This window comes from Salminus brasiliensis, chromosome 11, assembly GCF_030463535.1.
Source record: "Salminus brasiliensis chromosome 11, fSalBra1.hap2, whole genome shotgun sequence".
NCBI classification, from domain to species: Eukaryota; Metazoa; Chordata; class Actinopteri; order Characiformes; family Bryconidae; genus Salminus; species Salminus brasiliensis.
Window position 1 is genome coordinate 20,733,079 of NC_132888.1, and position 18,658 is coordinate 20,751,736.

An 18,658-nucleotide genomic window follows, 5' to 3' on the forward strand; every position below is an offset into this window, starting at 1 on the left:
GTACAACTGAGCCCATATACACACTTGCACACCACTGCCAACACATTGTCTCCTCCTTATACCTCATCATCTGTACCTATCTATCACCCAGAGAATGTGTGTGTCTGTGTGTCTGTTAGCCTCCAACAGCTCTGTGACTCGCTCTCCCCTGTCCACGGTTGCACCTGAGCCGCCAGGCCGCTGCACCAGGGGACAGTTCCGTTGCCGAAAGCCCCCAACATGCATTCCAGACTGGCAGCGATGCGACGGACGCCGCCACTGCCAAGACGGCTCGGATGAGGCCAGTTGTCGTAAGTGTCTGTGCATGCACACACACACACACACACACTGGACACACTGAATTGAAGCATGCTCGATATTAACATGACAGTCATGTCCACGATAAGTGTATGTAAACTTCTGACCATGACTGCATGTGGGCTGTAACACAGTGATTCATTAAGGGATGTCCTTAACCCAGTTCTCAGCTGCTTTAGGAGATGTAGCACCACAAATGACACAGAGTACTCCTTTAGTCTTTTGTCAAAAGGTTCTAGTTGCTAAGACACAGCCAGTCTATCAGCTCAGTTGTTGCCATGTCAACACTTAAGCCAGCTGTGATCTGTTGAGTTTGTTGTTCTTGCCATGCGAATTTTACAAAAAGTGTGTACACAGAAAAGTTTCTCTTCTCTGCAGCCACCCATGGACCTCTAACATGTGTGAACGGCACTCTGTGTGCTGACGGGGAGGCGTGCGTGATGGACAGCGAGAGATGTGACGGCTTCTTGGACTGTTCGGACCACAGCGACGAAGATAACTGCACCGGTGAGAGCCTCTGCGCCTCTGTCGTGTCTCTCCCACACCAAACCCATCCTGTCAACCACACACCCACACACCCCCACACACCCGTCAAACACACACCCACACCCCGGACCAGAAAAGCCAACCTCACTCTGTACTCTCTGTCTTGGAGTCCTTCCTGCTGTTCCTGCGTGTGTTAATCCTACGCTGGATTTCTCCTCCGCAGCTGACTCACTGGTCTATAAAGTCCAGAACCTGCAGTGGAGCGCTGACTTCTCTGGCGCTGTCACACTCACCTGGTCTCGGCCCAAAAACATGCCACCTTCCACCTGCTCCTTCATCATCTACTACAGGTAAGCTCCTTTCACCACATACCTCATGCTCACATTTAAAAAAAATAAAATACACAGTGTTCCTAGTAAAGCATCAGGTTGGAAGTAAGTGTGGGATTTTAGCCATTTTTGTTGCGTCAGTATCCATAGTTGTATTCATATATAAAGTGGAAACCGAACTGACAGTTGTACGGTTTCTGCTTAGCAACAGATTATTTACTTTTTTTTTTTTCATTTATTAGGTAGGAAAAATTCAGGTCTTTTTTATGTCATGATGATACAAATACACGTGTAACACCCATCCAAGCATGGGGTACCATAGTAACCATTTGGAAACATGCCATCAACTACCTCTAACACCATAGCAATGATTTGGGATACCTAAGCAACACCTAAGCTTTTGACCCCATAGCAACCTCTTAGCAACCTCCCGAGACTCTTGCAGCACCCTAGCAACACCAGATAAGCCAACTAGATACTGCCTAGAAACACCTTTGGATACTAGAGCAACTGCCCAGCAGCACCCTAAAACCATTTAGCAAGAGCATAGTAATCACTTGGGATACCTTTAGAACATACTAGCAAGCCTATAGCAACCATCTAGTAACATGACAGCTGTCACCAAGCAACCACTTGTCAACTCCGTAGCAACGTCCTAGTAACACCATATCAGCCATCTAGCAACACGATAGCAATCATCTAGCAACCACCTAGCAACACCATATCAACCACTTACACCCTCCAGCGAGTGTAGCACTGGCTTTTCATCGCTTCAGTCGCTGGATTTGCTGCCCCGCTCTGTACTCACACCGGTGCTTACCTAGTCCTCAGCTCTTTGGGTTGGGATTTTCCGAAACCATAGGGTGTCGTTACCCTTTAACTCTCATCCTTTAGGGAGATATATTTTCTCTTACTGTAAACCAGTAGATTCACAGATTTCCACCAGTTTCCTTCTGCAGTTTGTATGCTACACCATCCATTGATGGTCTGCACAAATAAAGGGACCCGAATGGGGTACTTTGTAATCTGTTGTGCTAGACTTTACTGATGATATGTGACCTCAGCTGTTATTACCTACTGCACCTCCTGCATTTGACATTGTATTGTAATGTATTGAATCAGCTGTATCAGTTACCAATGCTGCGTTTTGCTCTCAGGCTGGTGGGGGCTCAGCAGTGGACCACCATGGACACGCACAGCAACAAGAGCAGCTACACGCTGACCGTTCTGAGGCCCGACACCACCTACCAGATGAAAGTGGTGACGCAGTGTCTCAGCAGGCAGCACAAGACCAACGAGGTGCTGACACTCCGCACTCCTGAGGGCTGTGAGTCACACACCTGCCACATCACATGGACACACTGCATAACTGCACCAGAAAAAAAAGAGTGTGAGTTCTCACTGCCATTTTTATATGTGTGTGCGTTCTGCAGTGCCAGATCCTCCTCAGGGGCTGCAGCTGAGTTGTGATAAAGCAGAGGACGGGACTGTGCTATGCTCCTGGAGTCCCCCGGATAATGCCCACGGCCTCATTAGAGAGTACATTGTGAGTTGAGTGCTTTGGCATCTGCAGCCCTGACTGCGGTCACTAAATCAATGCTGTGGCCCTATGATGTGTGTAAAAATATGTATCTATAGTGGTGGTATGGTGGTGATATATCTATGGTAACGGCTGTATTAATTATTTAAGTATATCAAATAATTTATTTATATTAGAATTGTTTAATAAATTGCAGTAATTACTAAATCAATGAATTATGTAATAATTACATTAATATTCAGTCATTTTTTGTTTGTTTGACCCTCCAAGGCATGCATTCTTCCAGAATGAAGCCTGGCTGCTACAATTGCAGCCCTTCCTTTCAGCTACTGACTTTTAAAGCAGCATTATATGAGAATTGGTAGTTTTGGGCTACTGGGCTCCCCCTACAGGTATGGAGTGTAATGTAGAGCCCTCCCTCATAGACCACTGTAAAAGTTAAGGATGCAGAAGTAATAGAAGCATTCAGGCTGACAGGCCAGAGTAATTTTACAGGACTTTACACAAATATCTCCTTACACAGAGACGTACTGTGCAGCTCCATCACTCCTTTAAGTTACAGAGTGCAGTAGCAGTAGTCCAGATGCCATTCTCCTTCTTATAGTCCGTGTACCAACAACTTAATTTTGAAAGGTGAAATTTTGAATTACAATTACTGCATACTACAAGTTCCTTTAATGTCTTCAGCAGACTATGCTGGACAGTGCTTGTGGCTAAATGATGGATAATTTAGTGAGCCAACAAAAGCAACAGCAAAGCTGAGGATTTGGAGCTGTTGGCTGCAGGTATAATATATGGGATAAATGCAGTCATTGTTGGGATTATCAAGCTACTGTTGCAGTCACTGGATGTTGGTGATGAACACTGGACTGAACACACAAGCTGTGTGTTCACCCTGTGGATTTCACATGATTCTTTCATCAATGTTTACAAGATTTGCATTGATTTGTTATTCAGTTAGTGAAAGGAATAAACACATTCTGAGGACACATTCCCAGGACCTGGTTAATGTGGTTTGTGTCTAACGCCACAGTACCGATGCTGGGTGAGGATGGCAGCAATGCGATAGTAATGCTAATGCCGCAGTAGCAATGCTGGGAGAGACAGACGACCTGCATAGTAACAGCACAGTATCGCTGCTGGGGTTGGCTGACAGCCATGTTGGTGATGCTGAGTCGACATGCAGTTGCTACGGACTTTGACATACACATTAATACCACAGTACCTCTTTGCACCCCTTCCTTTACAATAACATTTCAAGCAAGGAGACCCAACCTTAGCCCAAATGGTCCTTGCATACGTGCAATTCAGCAAGGTCCGACAGTCAGTTACTCAGCCATTTAGTTAGCAAAATTGCCTCTTCTAGGCTGGCCTGCTAGGTGGTTGAGCAAAAAAAAAAATGTACTGCTAAATAAAAATGAAAAAATAAAATATAGTTTGGAGACAAGTTAATTTGAACATACAGGAAATGTGTGATTAATCCCTGTTATTTTGTATGGTTTGGCTTGTAGTTGTAAAGCCTTTGTAAAGATAAAAAAAAAAAAGTTTAGTAAAAGAAGTATATTACTTTTATTGTTTGTGACCCAGTTCAGTGTCAGTTCAGCTGTCTAAGTGATTGGTCCAACAAAAGCCATTTTATTCTGATCATTTTTAACAGTACTTTTGCTGTTTTTCCCGGCTATAGCGCCCCCAAGTGGTTCTACTGCGTCTATAACTGCGCTTTAGTTGATGATGAAATACGTAGAGGCCGCTGCGGCGATGTCTGAAACAGAAAAGCTGCTTGGCTGCTCACTAAGCCCCGTCTCTGCATGCTTGTCATCAACCCACTGACGTGTATTTTTCAAATGTGCCGAGACGGCATCTTTGTGAGATCAGGTAGAAACACCCATAGGCCCTGTGGTCACTGTTTACCGTGTGTGTTGACCAGGTGGAGTACAGTGAAAAGGGCAGTTCTGAGTGGTTTTCTCAGAGAAGCACCAGCACCAGTACGGCAGTGAAGAGCCTTCAGCCCAGCTCCCTCTACAAGTTCAGGGTGAGCTCCACATCCCCTTAGCCTCAGTCTCCAACATCTTCAGTCCCTTCTACAGCAGTGACTCACCTGTTCACCTGCACCTGATCTTCTCTTTCTCTCAGGTGGCTGCAGTGACCAGTAGAGGAGTAGGGAACTGGACCGAGATCAAGTCCATCGTCCCTCAGAGAGGTATGCAGCTGTAACTGGTCAGCAGGTGCCTGTGGTTCCCTCTGCTGGCTGCTTGTAGGTACTTCAAAGCATCACGATTTGGCTGTACTCACTCCCCTCTCGCTTTCAGCTCTGGCACCTCCTGCTACAAAGATCATCAACATCATGGAAGACTCACTGGTCATGTCCATCAGCTCTGAATATAAAGTAAGTAAACCAAGTCAATAGTGTGTGTGTGTGTGTGTGTGTGTCAGAGCTGCATCTGTTTAGCCTCTGTGATGATTTTAAGCCCACTATTCTGTTTATCAGGTTAAGTACTATGTGGCGGTCCTCACCTGGGTCTTCGAGAAGCATGTGAAAGAAAGCAGGAACTATACTGTGTCAGACACTTTGAAGGGTATGTTCACATTCTTTGGTGCCTTCATTCTTTTGGAGTCATTTTTTTTGGTGTAGAACAGCAGAACACATCTATAGATTAAAGCAATTACTTGAATAAAAACGTCCACAAACATCTTCTCCGCATAGCTGAACAATGGGGCGGCAATTTTAAATAACCATTCCAGTTCAGCTTAAATGTGTGAATACAGCCTGTCCATGTCATTTTACTTACATTAAGATTTTGTTGTGTACTTGCAGAGACCTAAGATTGGTGACAGTCCAAGCCCAGTGTTTCTTAGCAATGTTAGCCTAGCATCTCTCATTCTAAACTAAAGAAGCACTATCTGTAAATACTAATTATGTTTTAGCAGATTGACAGCATCTGGGTCAGTGATCAGTCGTGTTAATTAGATTTTTTTGGCCAAACTGTTCTTCAATAATCTGTCACTGCTGATTTTAGTACCCGTAATCCCTCAGTCTCTCTTCAATACACTTTGTTAAATGTGCAGGTTTGGACAAACCTTTGACTTGTATGTGTATGTTTATGGTGTTATTTTTTGTCATCTTCATCTTTCTGGTAGCCACCAATCTCACAGCTGGGACATTATATGAGGTGGCTGTGTGGGCCCACACCGCTGACGGAGACAGCCCCACTGCCCTGTCCCGTCTGCAGACTACAGGCAGTCAACCAGCTCAGCCCTTGTTGAAGGCCCGCGCTCTTAATCAGACTGCTGTGGACTGCAGCTGGACTGGGCCTCAGGCACAGGTACCCTACCCCACAAACTCGGTGCCATTCCATAACCAAACCAAGATCATGGATAATAAAAATAGCTGTCTTTGGGCTCGCGAATGCAGTAATGGGGTACATTTAAGCGGTAGCTTGGATGTGTGGGGCTGTAAGTTAATCTGCCTTTTTAATGTATCAGTTTATCGCTGCTGTCTGTCAAAAACGTTGTCTTATCTCCAATATGGCAACTTTATAGGAAAAGGAAAAAATCTCAACTTTCAGTCAGACTTGTTGGGGATTCCAAGCTACTTTTGGTTCAGGGAGGAGTCAGAATGCTTTATTAATTAAACAGTCATGAAAGGCTAAAACTAGGTGCTCCAGCTGAATCCTGTGCCATGCTGCTTTGCCATTAGTGGCGGGAGTCAGCTGTGCTGGTGGACAGAGGGTGGGTAGAGGACGCTTTCTCTCCTCATCACTCTTAAGAGATGTTGGTGCGGCGGAGCTGGGGACCTGGCGCTTTCCTCCAAGCGTGTCGGCTGTCCAGCGATGCCATACGATGAATGGGTGGCTTATTTGGCATCACCAAATTGAGAAGAAAAAGGGAAAAAAATTACAAGCACATATAATTCATAAAAAAATAAGCTAGGTTTTTAAAATGCAAAATCTGTGGCATTATATATTCTCATACCTAAGAACCTGAGATCCCTGAACATGATATTCCACCAGAGGGCAATGTAGAACCTGCATCTTAAGTTTCGGTCATTTTTCTTCACTCTGTCCAAAACTAGTAAAGAAAAGCCAGCCTTTAGTCAGATGAAGGTGGCTGTACCAGAAGCTCCACAAGTATTTTACAAGAACAAGCATGGTTCTTTAGGAAACCAAAAGTGGATCTTCTGTGGCATCCCTCAAAGAACCTTTTAAAGCAGGGTAATGTAATGCAGGCTGGAATCACCACACGCGTGTCACGAAGTAAACAAAGCGTCAACAGTAAAGCGTCATGTTTTGTGTTTGAACGCAGATGTATGGTGTGTTCTATGCCACCTCCTTCCTGGACCTTTACCGCCGGCCACACAGCGTGAACAGCAGCGGCAGCCTGATCGTCACTGTGGAGAATGATGAGCAGTACCTCTTCCTCGTATGAGACCACCTTCCTCACACCTAACCTAGAAGTGAGTCAGAACACTGCCTTTGCAGGTATGCTGATGATTGCTTGCTTTTCAGGTGCGGGTAATCGCGCCATATCTGGGCCCTCCGTCCGAGTCAGTCGTGGTGAAGATGATTCCCAATGAGAGACTGCCCCCACGGAACCTGCATAAAGTTCGAGTGGACAAGACCATGGCCACGCTAAAGTGGCAGCCACCGTACGACACCCCTGGCGCTCCTCTGGTAACAACCCTGATTAATTTTTGTGTACACTGTGGGCAATTGGCAATGAAAAGAACTACATTCATGTTGTGGCTCAGCATTCAGGAAAGCTCGTTTCCATGCTTATGTCCAGACTTACGTGGTGCACCTGAGGGACACGGTGAGGAAGACCGAGCACGATTATAAAGTGACCTCTCAGAACAACACAGTGGAGTACTGTCTGAAGGGCCTGGAGCCCGGTGGCCGCTACAGCATTACCGTCCGGCTGCGCAACATGAGCAAGGAGGCCACCTACACTCTCAACACAGGTACAACGGCCTCATCAGGCGTTAGAACCCAACACGGCCCTCTTTTTTTCTTGTTTTAGCTTACGAAGCTCTTCATGTCTGAGCCCAGCACGCTCTTCAATATCTGTTGAAGCCAAACACAGCCCTCCATGTCTGTTATAGTCCTCAAATAGTTCTCAACACTTGATTGAGTCCAGCACTATTGCCCTTAAACGCCCTTTAGAGCCCGATACAGCCCTTTATGCCACTTGCCGCTCTCAACACATCCCCATAACGCTTGTTAAGCTCTTTTCACTCATGCACTTTTACATAGGAATTTAACAGTGCTTGTAAATGAGAAAGGGGTTAATATATGAACAGAAGCCACAGTTAAATCGCAGTGAGACAATATAGCAATAATAAAGCTTATTTCTGGGGCAGAATGAGTATACAACATACATCTTTCATACACATACAGCACAACTGATATTCAGGCAGCCACTTTTGGCAGTCATCAACAAGCTCCTGGCAGAAATCGGATGAAGTTTTGACCACTTTTCTTGGCTGAATTGGTAAAGTCCTAGCATAGTCCACAAATTTTTAATAGGGTTGAGGTCAGGATTTTGGGAAGGCCAATCCAAAAGCTTTAGCCAGCTTTATTCATTCCGCAACCATCTTTAATGTGTGTTTGGTGTCTTTGTGCTGTTGCACAAGTTTTCCATGATCTAGCTGATGGTTTGAGGTTATGCTTAAGAATTCTGAGGTAGTCCTCCTCCACTACCTCCTCCTACTTCCACTGGCAGCAACTCAGCACCAGAGTGTGAAGCTACCGTCACCATGCTTTACAGATGGCACAATGTTCTTGGGGTTAGAAGCCTCCAAGAATTCACTCCTCCAAACTTAAGTGATGTTTGAAGGTGTCTTTTTTAGAGAGGGGGCTTCTTTCTTTAATGGCAGCCCCTCCGTCTGTGTTGATAAAAACACTGGCTTGAGTGTAGCCAGTTCCAGCAGCATTCAGTTCATTGCAGCTATGTGCTTTGGTGGTTCTTCACTAATAGGAAGTTTAGAGGCTGTAGCAGGCTTAAGTCATTTTGGCTCTTTCAGCAAAACTGGGTGGGTTTATGTTTATGTTCACATTTTGTTTGCATTTTATTTCAGAAATTCCCACCAGATTCTTGTTTTTTTGCTAATAAAGATTGTAGTTCATGACATTATATTCACATTCATGATGAATGCATGTTATATTCCAATCAGTTCAGCTTTACTTAACTTTCCCATTAATATATTTGCTTGTGTCCATGCAGGGACTCTGACATTACTTTCCTGGTAATCTGTCAACTTTATCATACTGCTGTATCTGATGTTTCTGTGGTGTTTTCATTTTTACAGTTTTTCTTTTTGCATATTACAGCTGGTAGTGTAAATGAAACCCTGCCTAAATCTTAGCAGTAAAGGTAAAATGCTAGTACTCGACTGGGATCTGTGTGAGAAAAGAGCTTTGGAGTCTAGTACAGCACTTAGTACGAACCTGCTGCTGCTGGAGAACGTGTGTGTGATTCTGGGACAGTGCATAGACAATCCTTTGTGGTAAACCCGAAGACATGCTGACTGAGGATTACGGTTTATTTGTCCCATTCAGTCCAGTGATGAGTGACATAAACGGCGAGCCTTCCATTTTACTGTTATTACTGACCTCTTATCTGCCAACTCTGTCACAGTTCCTCTGCCACCACCTGAAGCTCTCAAGATCCTTGCAGAGAATGACCGCGTGTTCCTCTTCTGGAAGAGCCTGGCCGTCAAGGAGAAAAGCTTCAACGAGAGTCGGGTAAGAACCCCTACCGCACACACTGCTCCTCCCAAATGATCTCCTTCCCGTGATGCTGATGGTCTTTCTGGCCTCCGCAGGGCTATGAGATTTATGTGCACGACAGCGTGAGCAACTCCACCACACGGCTTGGGAACACCACAGAGACATTTTTCTGGATCAGCAACCTACTGCTGGGCCACAACTACACGTTCTCGGTGCGGGCCAGCTGCCTGGTGAGCAACCAGCTGTGCGGGGAGGCTGCAGTGTTGCTGTACGATGAGCTAGGGGCCGGAGCAGCAGGTACACACGTGCATTCACTTCTGAGCCACTGCTGCAGTTGCTGAAAGGGTGATATATTTGCGGGTGATAGAGGGTCCATACCAGAATAGTGGAGGCGGAGTGGCCAAGCTGAAATGCAGTGGCCACGGTGTTGTGTCTGTTGAGGGCTACAGACTTTCTTCTCTTTACTTTAGCAATTCAGCATGATTTTAGGACTGTGATGATGATTTTAGACTTCTCTCTATTACATCCAAGTTAGAACATCAGAATCCCTTCGTTGTGGTATGTCACAGGTACAAGGGGTTTGTCCTGGTGAGTGCACATGAAATGTACGTTAACAGACCAGGCAGGACACTGTAGTACATATTTAGTAGAAAATGCAGATGTTAACTAAGGGATTATATATATATATATATATATAGAGAGAGAGAGAGAGAGAGAGAGAGAAGATTTAATGTAAAAGGTTCCAAAAGAGATTACACTACTGTCAAAAGTTTTAGAACACCCCCATTTTTTCCAGTGTCGCACAACCCAGGCAGTCCTGCTTTTCTTATTTTGCCATCTTGCTAAAAACGTTCTTACTGCCACTCCACCTGTCGAACCTGCAGCTCTTAAGTCTTCCCTTTACAGCTGAAACTAAGACTTGGTCCAGTGTTAAGCTGAGCTACAAGCTCTTGTCAAGTGAGCTGCTTATCACATAAGATGTTGACTGTCAAAAACTTGTCTGGTGCTGTTGTGGATTTTAGTCTGTCTGACCTCTTCCTCTTCCTGTACGAGACCTCTTCAGTTTCCAGAGTCTTTTAATGGTGTAGGAAACTGTACTCACAACACTCTGACTGTATTATTTATGAATTCCTCTAAAGGAAAGAGCTACACTTAGAAGAGTTATAATGCCCTGTCTGTGTTTCTTTATTAAGTGTCTTTTTCTAGACATTATGCTCGCAGCTCCAGACGTGCAGTGTTGTGTAAATACTGCGGTAGAGAGTGCACACTGTATTTAGACAGTTAAAATGTTTGTAAATTGCCTTCCATTGCTACAGACTAGCTGTAATGCGTTCAATAATGCCCTGTTCCGTAAAAAGGCCCTTTTTTCCCCTTTTACAATTCAAATTGTTTTTCAGTTTTTAGGTAATGTTTTTTCTCCTCAAAAGCCCTGTTGCTTGCTTAGCTTTGTACCATTTAAGGACACTGTAGCATCTTTATTCTTAAGAGTGAACAGCACTCCTGCATCTATTGTATATACATATTCACATACACTACAATCAAAAGTTTCAGAAAATCCCTAAAATGTCCAAGGGGATCTTTGAGAGGTGCCATAGAAGAACCACTACTGGTTGCATAAAGAACCGTCTTCATAGAACAAATAAGTGAGCGCGACTGAGAAGTGCTTCTTCTATGATGTTGCTCAAAGGATTCTGAGTAGGAACGTGGAGCTAGACTCTAAAAAAAAAAAAAAAAAAAAAAAAAAAGAAAGAAACAAATTTCAAGCCCCAACAGTTCTTAGCTAACCATCATTTGCACAATAGGGAAAATAAATGTAAATGTATTAAATGAAAGTATTAAACAATAGGGGTATAACTCTAAACTGATGATTAAGGGTCGGGCAGACTGTGTTGTTATACCCCTTAATTAACAATAATTCTTCATGTTGCTGTTTTGTTTATTTGTGTGCAGGTCCTAACGACCCAGCAGCTCATTCAGCCCGTTCTGGAGACATGGCAGCAGTGGTGGTCCCAGTCTTGTTCATCCTCTTGCTGGGCGTCTGTGGGGGTCTGGTGGCCTTGTACGTACGGCACCGCCGGCTGCAGCACAGCTTTACCGCCTTCGCCAACAGCCACTACAACTCGCGCCTAGGCTCTGCCATCTTCTCCTCAGGAGATGAGCTGGGTAAGAGCAGTCCTTCTACAGTCCGAATACACTCACACAGCAGTGACGTGCCATTACTCCCTCTCAGCAACACCGCTTTCCTATTTTAAATGGAACTAGGGCTGTAACTACCAATTAATACACAAGAGGGAGTGCTGTACTGTGAGAGATTGGCATACACCAGTGCTGGTGTCTCATGGAGTACCACTACAATAAAGTAAAGGACACTTATTGTCATTATAGGCTTGTAGAGCACAACAGAATTCTGTTCTCAGAAAGCTGGAGTCTGAGTGCAGTGTCAACCATGCTAAGGCACCCCTGGAGCACTGCTGGTTAGATTTCTGGTGTTTTTGTTTGATTTTAAAACCATGACACAAAACCAATTAACAAGAAATGTTATTTACACTCTGCTGAGGAAGGGTCATGCAGCTCTCTTTTCTCTTTTACATGGATTTGGATTAAAGCAGCAGTATATGACTTGGTATTTTCTGGACGTCAGGGCTCCCCTCAGAGTTGAGGAGTGTAATTCACTTTTACACCACTTCTATAAATACTAATCATGCTTTGAGCTCCCCCTTAGGGATAGTATTAAATGTGCTTTTGTTGACAAGCTGAAAGACACAGAACCAGCATCAGAGTAGAGAATTAAAACTGGGCTTTTCAACTACAGTTCCGGGTTGTTTAAATGAGCGCAATCTGTTCAGAATGATGTTAATGAACAGTGCAACACGGAAGAAGCATAGGCCTATTATTTAAGAATTTAAAGTTTATTAAGAATAGAACGTCATATGATTAAAACACCAACAGTGCAAACAGTGATCCACAGACCTAAACATTGGCAAAATAGGCTGCAAGAACAATGTCTGAATGACTTTCCTCTAATACAATTTAACAAGATTTAAGAATATAAAATACTTTCTGAATAAACCAACATTTTTGTATGAAGTGTCCAGCCTAAGCGCAAACACTGCAATAAGGTTATGTAATTATTACTCATTAAACTGCAATAGGCCAATAACAATATCATCATTTACATGAAAAATAAACAAAGATCATCTGATATTCTTTAAATAATAAAGGCCTATAATAGCCTATCAAACAAACTGTAATCCAATCAGAGTGAATTAAACAGGCTGATGCAAATGCTCGGGTGGCTGCAAACGGATAACGCTATTGCACACATTCATTTAGGTTACAACATAAGATTAAAAAATAAATTACAAACGTTTAGCAGGCTACACGCAGCGCTGGACAGGTGGAGAAGCTCATGATTATAGCATTCTAACTTGTGTAACTTTTTTAGGATCACCATGTGATTTGTTACTTTGCTATATTGTGATTAGCACACCACAGCTTTATACAAAATAAAAAATATATATAAAAAAACATAGGCCCGACCCGACAGGGCCAGAGGAAAATGGTGGGAAATGTCGACCCAGCAGAATCTTAACTCTAATCAGAAGTGAAAGAACTAGGCGCCAGATACCAAAGTCCCTACTACAAGTCTGTGTACCATCCAAAAGATTTTGAAGCTGTTATCTTAATCTGAAATTGCTACTTAATGTTGCTTTGAATGATGTCTTCATCTAGCTTTTGGCTAGCTTGCCTTCATTTGTGCTGAGGTGGAACATCAGTTTGCTGTGACGCAACCAGTCAATAACAAAAATGCAGAGACTGTCAAAAACTGCTGTTTAAAAAGATGGTAGTTCAGTGAAGCTAACCGTTAATTCTCATTCGAACCCACTCCCATAGGTGCCACCACCTTTTAAAGTTTCATCTATTCAGCTCAATTCAGCCGTTTTCTACTTTCCAGACACTAGAAGCTGGAATGAGCACTTCTAGTTCATTGTATGTGGTGCTAGGATTCAGTCCTGTGAGCTCACAGGTGTTTTTCTTCCATTTGAAGGTGATGACGATGAGGATGCACCCATGATCAGTGGCTTTTCAGACGACGTTCCCATGGTGATAGCATAGTGGTGCCGCCGGTTTCTTTTCCCGAAGATCACTCTCTCTCTCTGTCTCTCTCTCTCTCTCTCTCTATCTATCTCTTTTCCCTTCCCTCCCTTTCCCCATCTCACCTTGTTCTTCGCGTGTGTCCCTCCCGGCACACCGCCCCGACCCCTCCCGCTTAGGAATTCAGGATCCAGAGGAAGAAAGGAGAAAACAAAGCGAAAGAGATATTTTTTAAATCTAAGATGCACTTTTTTTGGATGCGCAATAACTTATTTTTTTATAGATATTATACTGTTTGTGGGTGAGAGGGCGGGGAAAAGAAACAAGAAAACGGAAGCAAGCTGTGAAGAAGTTGGTCAGATGGGCTCAATGGACAGGGACAAAAGACCCTATAGTATCACCAACTCACAAACACACCGGACCATTGCGTGTCTTAAAAAGCCAAAATGAGCACCTATCCACAGGATCATCCAGTGCAAAAAACAAACAGAAAAGGCAAGAATATATATATATATATATAAATAAATAAATCACAGATGTACAAATGGAAATAAATGGACCAATGAATACTGATTTTATTAAAAAATAACAAAGGGAAATAGGTACTTGGGCTGTTGACAGTGAATTGCACAGAATTTGATTGTTATGTATTATTTTGTTGTGTCACTTTGTCAGTAGATCTGTATATTTGCCTATGTTATCTTGTTAACTTTTTTTTTCTTCTTCTTTTTTTTTTTTTTATAAATAACCGTCTGCTCAACATATCGCTTCAGAACCTGTACAGGTGTATTCGTCTGCTTGTTGAAAATGTGAATTCACCAGTTTGTGTTTTATACTACAGTCAGTTTGCCATATTTACTGGCTATAATGCTGAATCACTGTAAGGCATGAAAGAATGACTTGCAGATTCTTCACTTTCTCTCAGTCTCTGTTTGTCTCTCTTCAGTAATCGTTCCCTGGCTTTAGTTAAGAGTGGCCATATTGAGAAGTCATACTGCACTCCTCTAAATGGCACTGTGTACTTTTTGTTTTAGCCGTTGGTTTATTGTTTTATCTTTTTTTTTTTTCTTTCATCACTTAAGTCATGCTGACACTGTATGAAGCTCCCATTAGCTGTTGTTGTGTCAGTCTTTTGATGCTCTCAGGGAACCGGGTATGTGTGTGTTTGTGTATATGTGTGTACAGCACTAGGGCATGGTACCAGCGTTTGCAGCCTGTACGGTGGTGTTTGGTGTGTGTTTCTCTCTGAGGCTTTCATGCAGTACAGTGGCTTGGTGTAAGCACCATGTCTGTGCACCTCAGCCAAGACCTTCATCGTAGCGTCTCGTGCCAAACAGACAGGAAAGCAGAGGGTACAGCGCAGCCTTTCAGAGACCGTCGTGAAGAGGTGCATTTGAATGGAGATGTGTTCTAAGACGTTCCACCAATAGCTGTCTTTATGTCCCAGGCCTTCATTTTTTTAAAAGAATACAGTCAAACACAGAAGGTTACATGTTTTAACGCATAATTACTGTTTACTTCTCTACTTCTCTGCCGTGTGTAAGTTTGTTTCAGATTGTTCTGTGGCAGAAATTCGTGGTGTCCAAACTTTTGCATTGTTAGGTAATTTAACCACTTCGCATGTACAGATCCATCCGTAGGATCTGATCATTCAGCTTGTAATGTTACTTAACTGTCTGCTTTAATTTGATTGATCAACCCCCTCCAAATATTAGTCTTTCCACAACATACAGCGCATCCCGAAAAACACAAGGATCAGAAGTGTTACAGATGTGCAGCAACGCTCATGCTAAGAGAACTCACTTTGGTAGCCAGAACTTGGTTGCAAAAGTGTTAAAGTAGCCATACAAATAGTGTTTCTCCACAATGCCATATTTCCTCTTTAGGATTCGACTTTGGCAAATTCTGTATGTGTACAACCCTGTTACCTGGTTCTCCAGCTAAAGGCAGTGTGAAAGCAGTATGTAGCTTAAATTGAAATTCTTCAAGACCCTTTCTCACAGCATGGCAGGTTTCAATTATTAATAAACTCCACAGAGTAGAAACGGGTAAAAAGGCTGAACTCACATTATGGGACACAGTTCCATGAGTGCATAATTAATATACTTGAAGCAAATAATGCAAATTAATGCTTTAGCCCTTAAAGGACACAAACTATACATAAAATAAACCCTACATGGGGCTTAAGGTGAACAAAAGTTGTGTATTATCACTGTTACACACATTCTTGTATCTCCAAAATGGCAACCTTACAGGATATGAAGAAAAAAACATAACTTTCAATGGAAAGCAATGTAAAAAGAATTTATTCCAAGCTATTTGGGGCATTTCTATTGATCCATTTGTCATGAAAAGTAAAGAACTGCCAGATTTAAATTATGTCGAAAAGTAGAGAAGGGTTTTAAGTGAAAACGACACATATATATTTATGTATTTGTGTGTGTGTGTGTGTGTGTGTGTGTGTGTGTGTGTGTGTGTGTGTGTGTGTGTGTGTGTGTGGTCTTCGTTTTACGTATTCTTTGAAATTGAATGGCAGTGGAACTGGAATTAAAACCCATAGGCCTCAGCTACTGCTCACATGGTTCGTTCTTGAATGTATTTTATGTAGTCATTTTTAATTTGTATTTTTTTATTATTATTGTTAGTGTTGGAAGTAATGTGGATATTGAAGATCACACTGATCATGGAACCCATATCCCTCTCCCCTGCATGCCAGAATGTCTTTCTTCCATGCTTCACCACGTCCAGTCATTCAGAACAGAGTCAGGTATGTCTGCTAGGAGTAGGTCAATTCACTGGCACCCTGCCTGCACAACCCCCCCCACCCCCTCCCCCCCAGGCTCAGTTCCGACGTCACTCAACCTGCACACTTTAGTAATGACCTCACACATAAATAATGACCTCACATTTTAGTAGTCGTTCCACATCTTGCTGCAAGCTCATAAACTAGCCTCCTCTGTAAGATGCCGGAGTTTGCTGCGCTTTTTTACTTCATGTTTTTGTGTTTGGGGGAGGGGCCATGGACTGGACTGTACAGTAACAGTAGTAACGGCAGTAGTTTCCTATGATCTTGTCTCACTTCTCACTTCTGTCTGCCATGTATGCCTTATTAGAATCAGCTTGAGTCATGTAGGCCTGTCAACAGTGGACACGTCGGTGGAATCATACTTGTTCATGCTCATGGAAAACTAAAAACATGGAACTGTATAGTCACACCTGCTTCATACATTCTGTGTTGCAGTCAGGCTCCAGGTGAATTTTTTTTAAATTTTTTTTTAATTAACGGTTTTCACTCAAGCAGTCTGTGCATTTCTGTGTGTAATATGTCCCATGTCTATACCCACTGTCTCGTTGTAAAAAAGGATGTTTACTTTTTTTTTTTTCTTTTTTTTTTTGGCTTTTTGGCACAGTAATGACATTCGACACGGCCATATATTTTAGTTTGATCTCGCTTGCTTATGGAGGGTTTTACAGACATGAATCTTGTGAAGAGGTACAGTCAGAGGTGTTTTAAGAACCACTTATACTAAAATAAACATGTTGAAACTGTTGAAACGGGCTGTTCTGGCTCTGCATGCATAACGGATTATATTCTCATAGGCACTTCACCCCAGGCCTCTGCCAGCGCACGGGCCTCATCATTAACAAGTCCAGACCGATCACTACTGCTGCCTCGCTCAACTCGTCTCGACGCCTCAGCCTGACTCAGCAGTCAGCTGTCGCCCCAGCACCCTCCACTCCACCTGCAGCAGCTTGAAGGAGTCTGTGAAGAGTAGCTGCAGTACACAGAACACATTTTTTATGTTGGCTACTAAAGTAATAGTGTCACTTTTAGTGTAATTTGGCTTTACGCATTGTGCAGATTTCCTGACATCTTGTAAAACCTCCACATCACATTTCCAGCAGATGCAGGTAAATATAGGTGCAGTAAAGGAAACAAGAATTTCTCATTTTGAAGAAAGTAGTTGAGATCATCTGAGCTAGTCTGAAGAACAAAGGTTGGGTGTGGATGTGTTCAATTCCATCTCCAGCTCTGATTTACCAAACCAGATGTACAAATAATACTAGACTACCATGGAGAGAGCTTTAAAGATGTTTGAATGAACACACAGATGTAAAATCAGGACAGTCTGCATGAATGTGATTAGTATTTATTTCATATTTCATATTTTACTGATATTTCACTAAACACTTACTGCCTAGATAAGGAGCTTTTTCACTCATGTTTAGAGGTATGCTGTTAATGCTAAGAAATGCTAATAATGCATAATTTTAAATCCATTTCAATTCCGTTAAATGACATTTCTCTCTTTATCTGTTACTGTTACCATTTCGGAACTTTTTAATCCAGACAGAGACGATATAGTGTTAATTACTTTCCTTAGGCCTCTCTAGTTTCCAGTTCTGAACAAGTGTGGTGCTGAACAACCACAGACTAAACGTAGCTCAGTGGCAGCATGTACTCAGGTACAGGAGCTGTTGAGTATTTTAGCCTCTAACTAAACAATAAAATGTTTAGCTGTTGATAGCCTGTCTTCTGCGCTTGAGAGGGAGGAGGCTGTGGTGGTTGTTCTATATGCCAGTGCTTTCTCCTTGCAGTTGAACAACACTGCAAAGCAAAGGGTAAAATATATATATATATATATTATTATATTATATATTAGTTACCAAATTCATCGTTTTTATTCATATATTTTTCTGATGGATGTTTGTCGTCTTAACTCATCCTGCAGGCTTGCTTTTTCCTTAGACATACAGTTTCCACATGACTGATTTATAACTGGGTTTAACAAAAAAAAAAAAAAAAAAGGATGCAAAACGTCCTATTCCTATTACAATGATACAACTACACTAGTAACACCCTAGCAACCACTTGAAATACTATAGCATCTGCCATCACAACCATCTATACCGTCTATACAAACTAGCTAAGGGTATTTTCGGTGAAGCACTTTTGCAAGTCACTCTGGATGAGGATTTCTACCAAATGCCTTAAATGTAAGTGTAAACCACCAGGAAAACACCTTAGCAACCACTTGAAGTTGCTATGAAACCACCAAAAACCACCATGGCAACATCAAAATAACCACCTGAAAGACCGCTGCATCTGCCTGGCAACAACCTAACACCTAGTTAGCAAAAACCACTTTACCCTAGTGACCACATAGCAACAGCCCAGCATCTTT

General features: G+C 42.7%; 1 protein-coding gene across 1 annotated transcript in view; it reads left to right on the forward strand.

Moving 5' to 3' along the window:
* Positions 1-17,027, forward strand: part of sorl1 (sortilin-related receptor, L(DLR class) A repeats containing) — a 79,863-nt gene extending 62,836 nt beyond the window's left edge. The window contains exons 32-48 of the mRNA XM_072692140.1: positions 120-290; positions 676-804; positions 1,007-1,133; positions 2,270-2,439; positions 2,546-2,658; positions 4,580-4,684; positions 4,786-4,852; positions 4,962-5,038; positions 5,141-5,228; positions 5,791-5,975; positions 6,955-7,071; positions 7,158-7,322; positions 7,435-7,609; positions 9,286-9,392; positions 9,473-9,674; positions 11,328-11,540; positions 13,426-17,027. Coding sequence (XP_072548241.1) covers positions 120-290; positions 676-804; positions 1,007-1,133; positions 2,270-2,439; positions 2,546-2,658; positions 4,580-4,684; positions 4,786-4,852; positions 4,962-5,038; positions 5,141-5,228; positions 5,791-5,975; positions 6,955-7,071; positions 7,158-7,322; positions 7,435-7,609; positions 9,286-9,392; positions 9,473-9,674; positions 11,328-11,540; positions 13,426-13,493 — 2,279 coding nt within the window. The 3' untranslated portion in view covers positions 13,494-17,027. The remainder of the gene's footprint in view (positions 1-119; positions 291-675; positions 805-1,006; positions 1,134-2,269; positions 2,440-2,545; positions 2,659-4,579; positions 4,685-4,785; positions 4,853-4,961; positions 5,039-5,140; positions 5,229-5,790; positions 5,976-6,954; positions 7,072-7,157; positions 7,323-7,434; positions 7,610-9,285; positions 9,393-9,472; positions 9,675-11,327; positions 11,541-13,425) is intronic.
* The last annotated feature ends 1,631 nt before the right edge of the window (positions 17,028-18,658 follow it).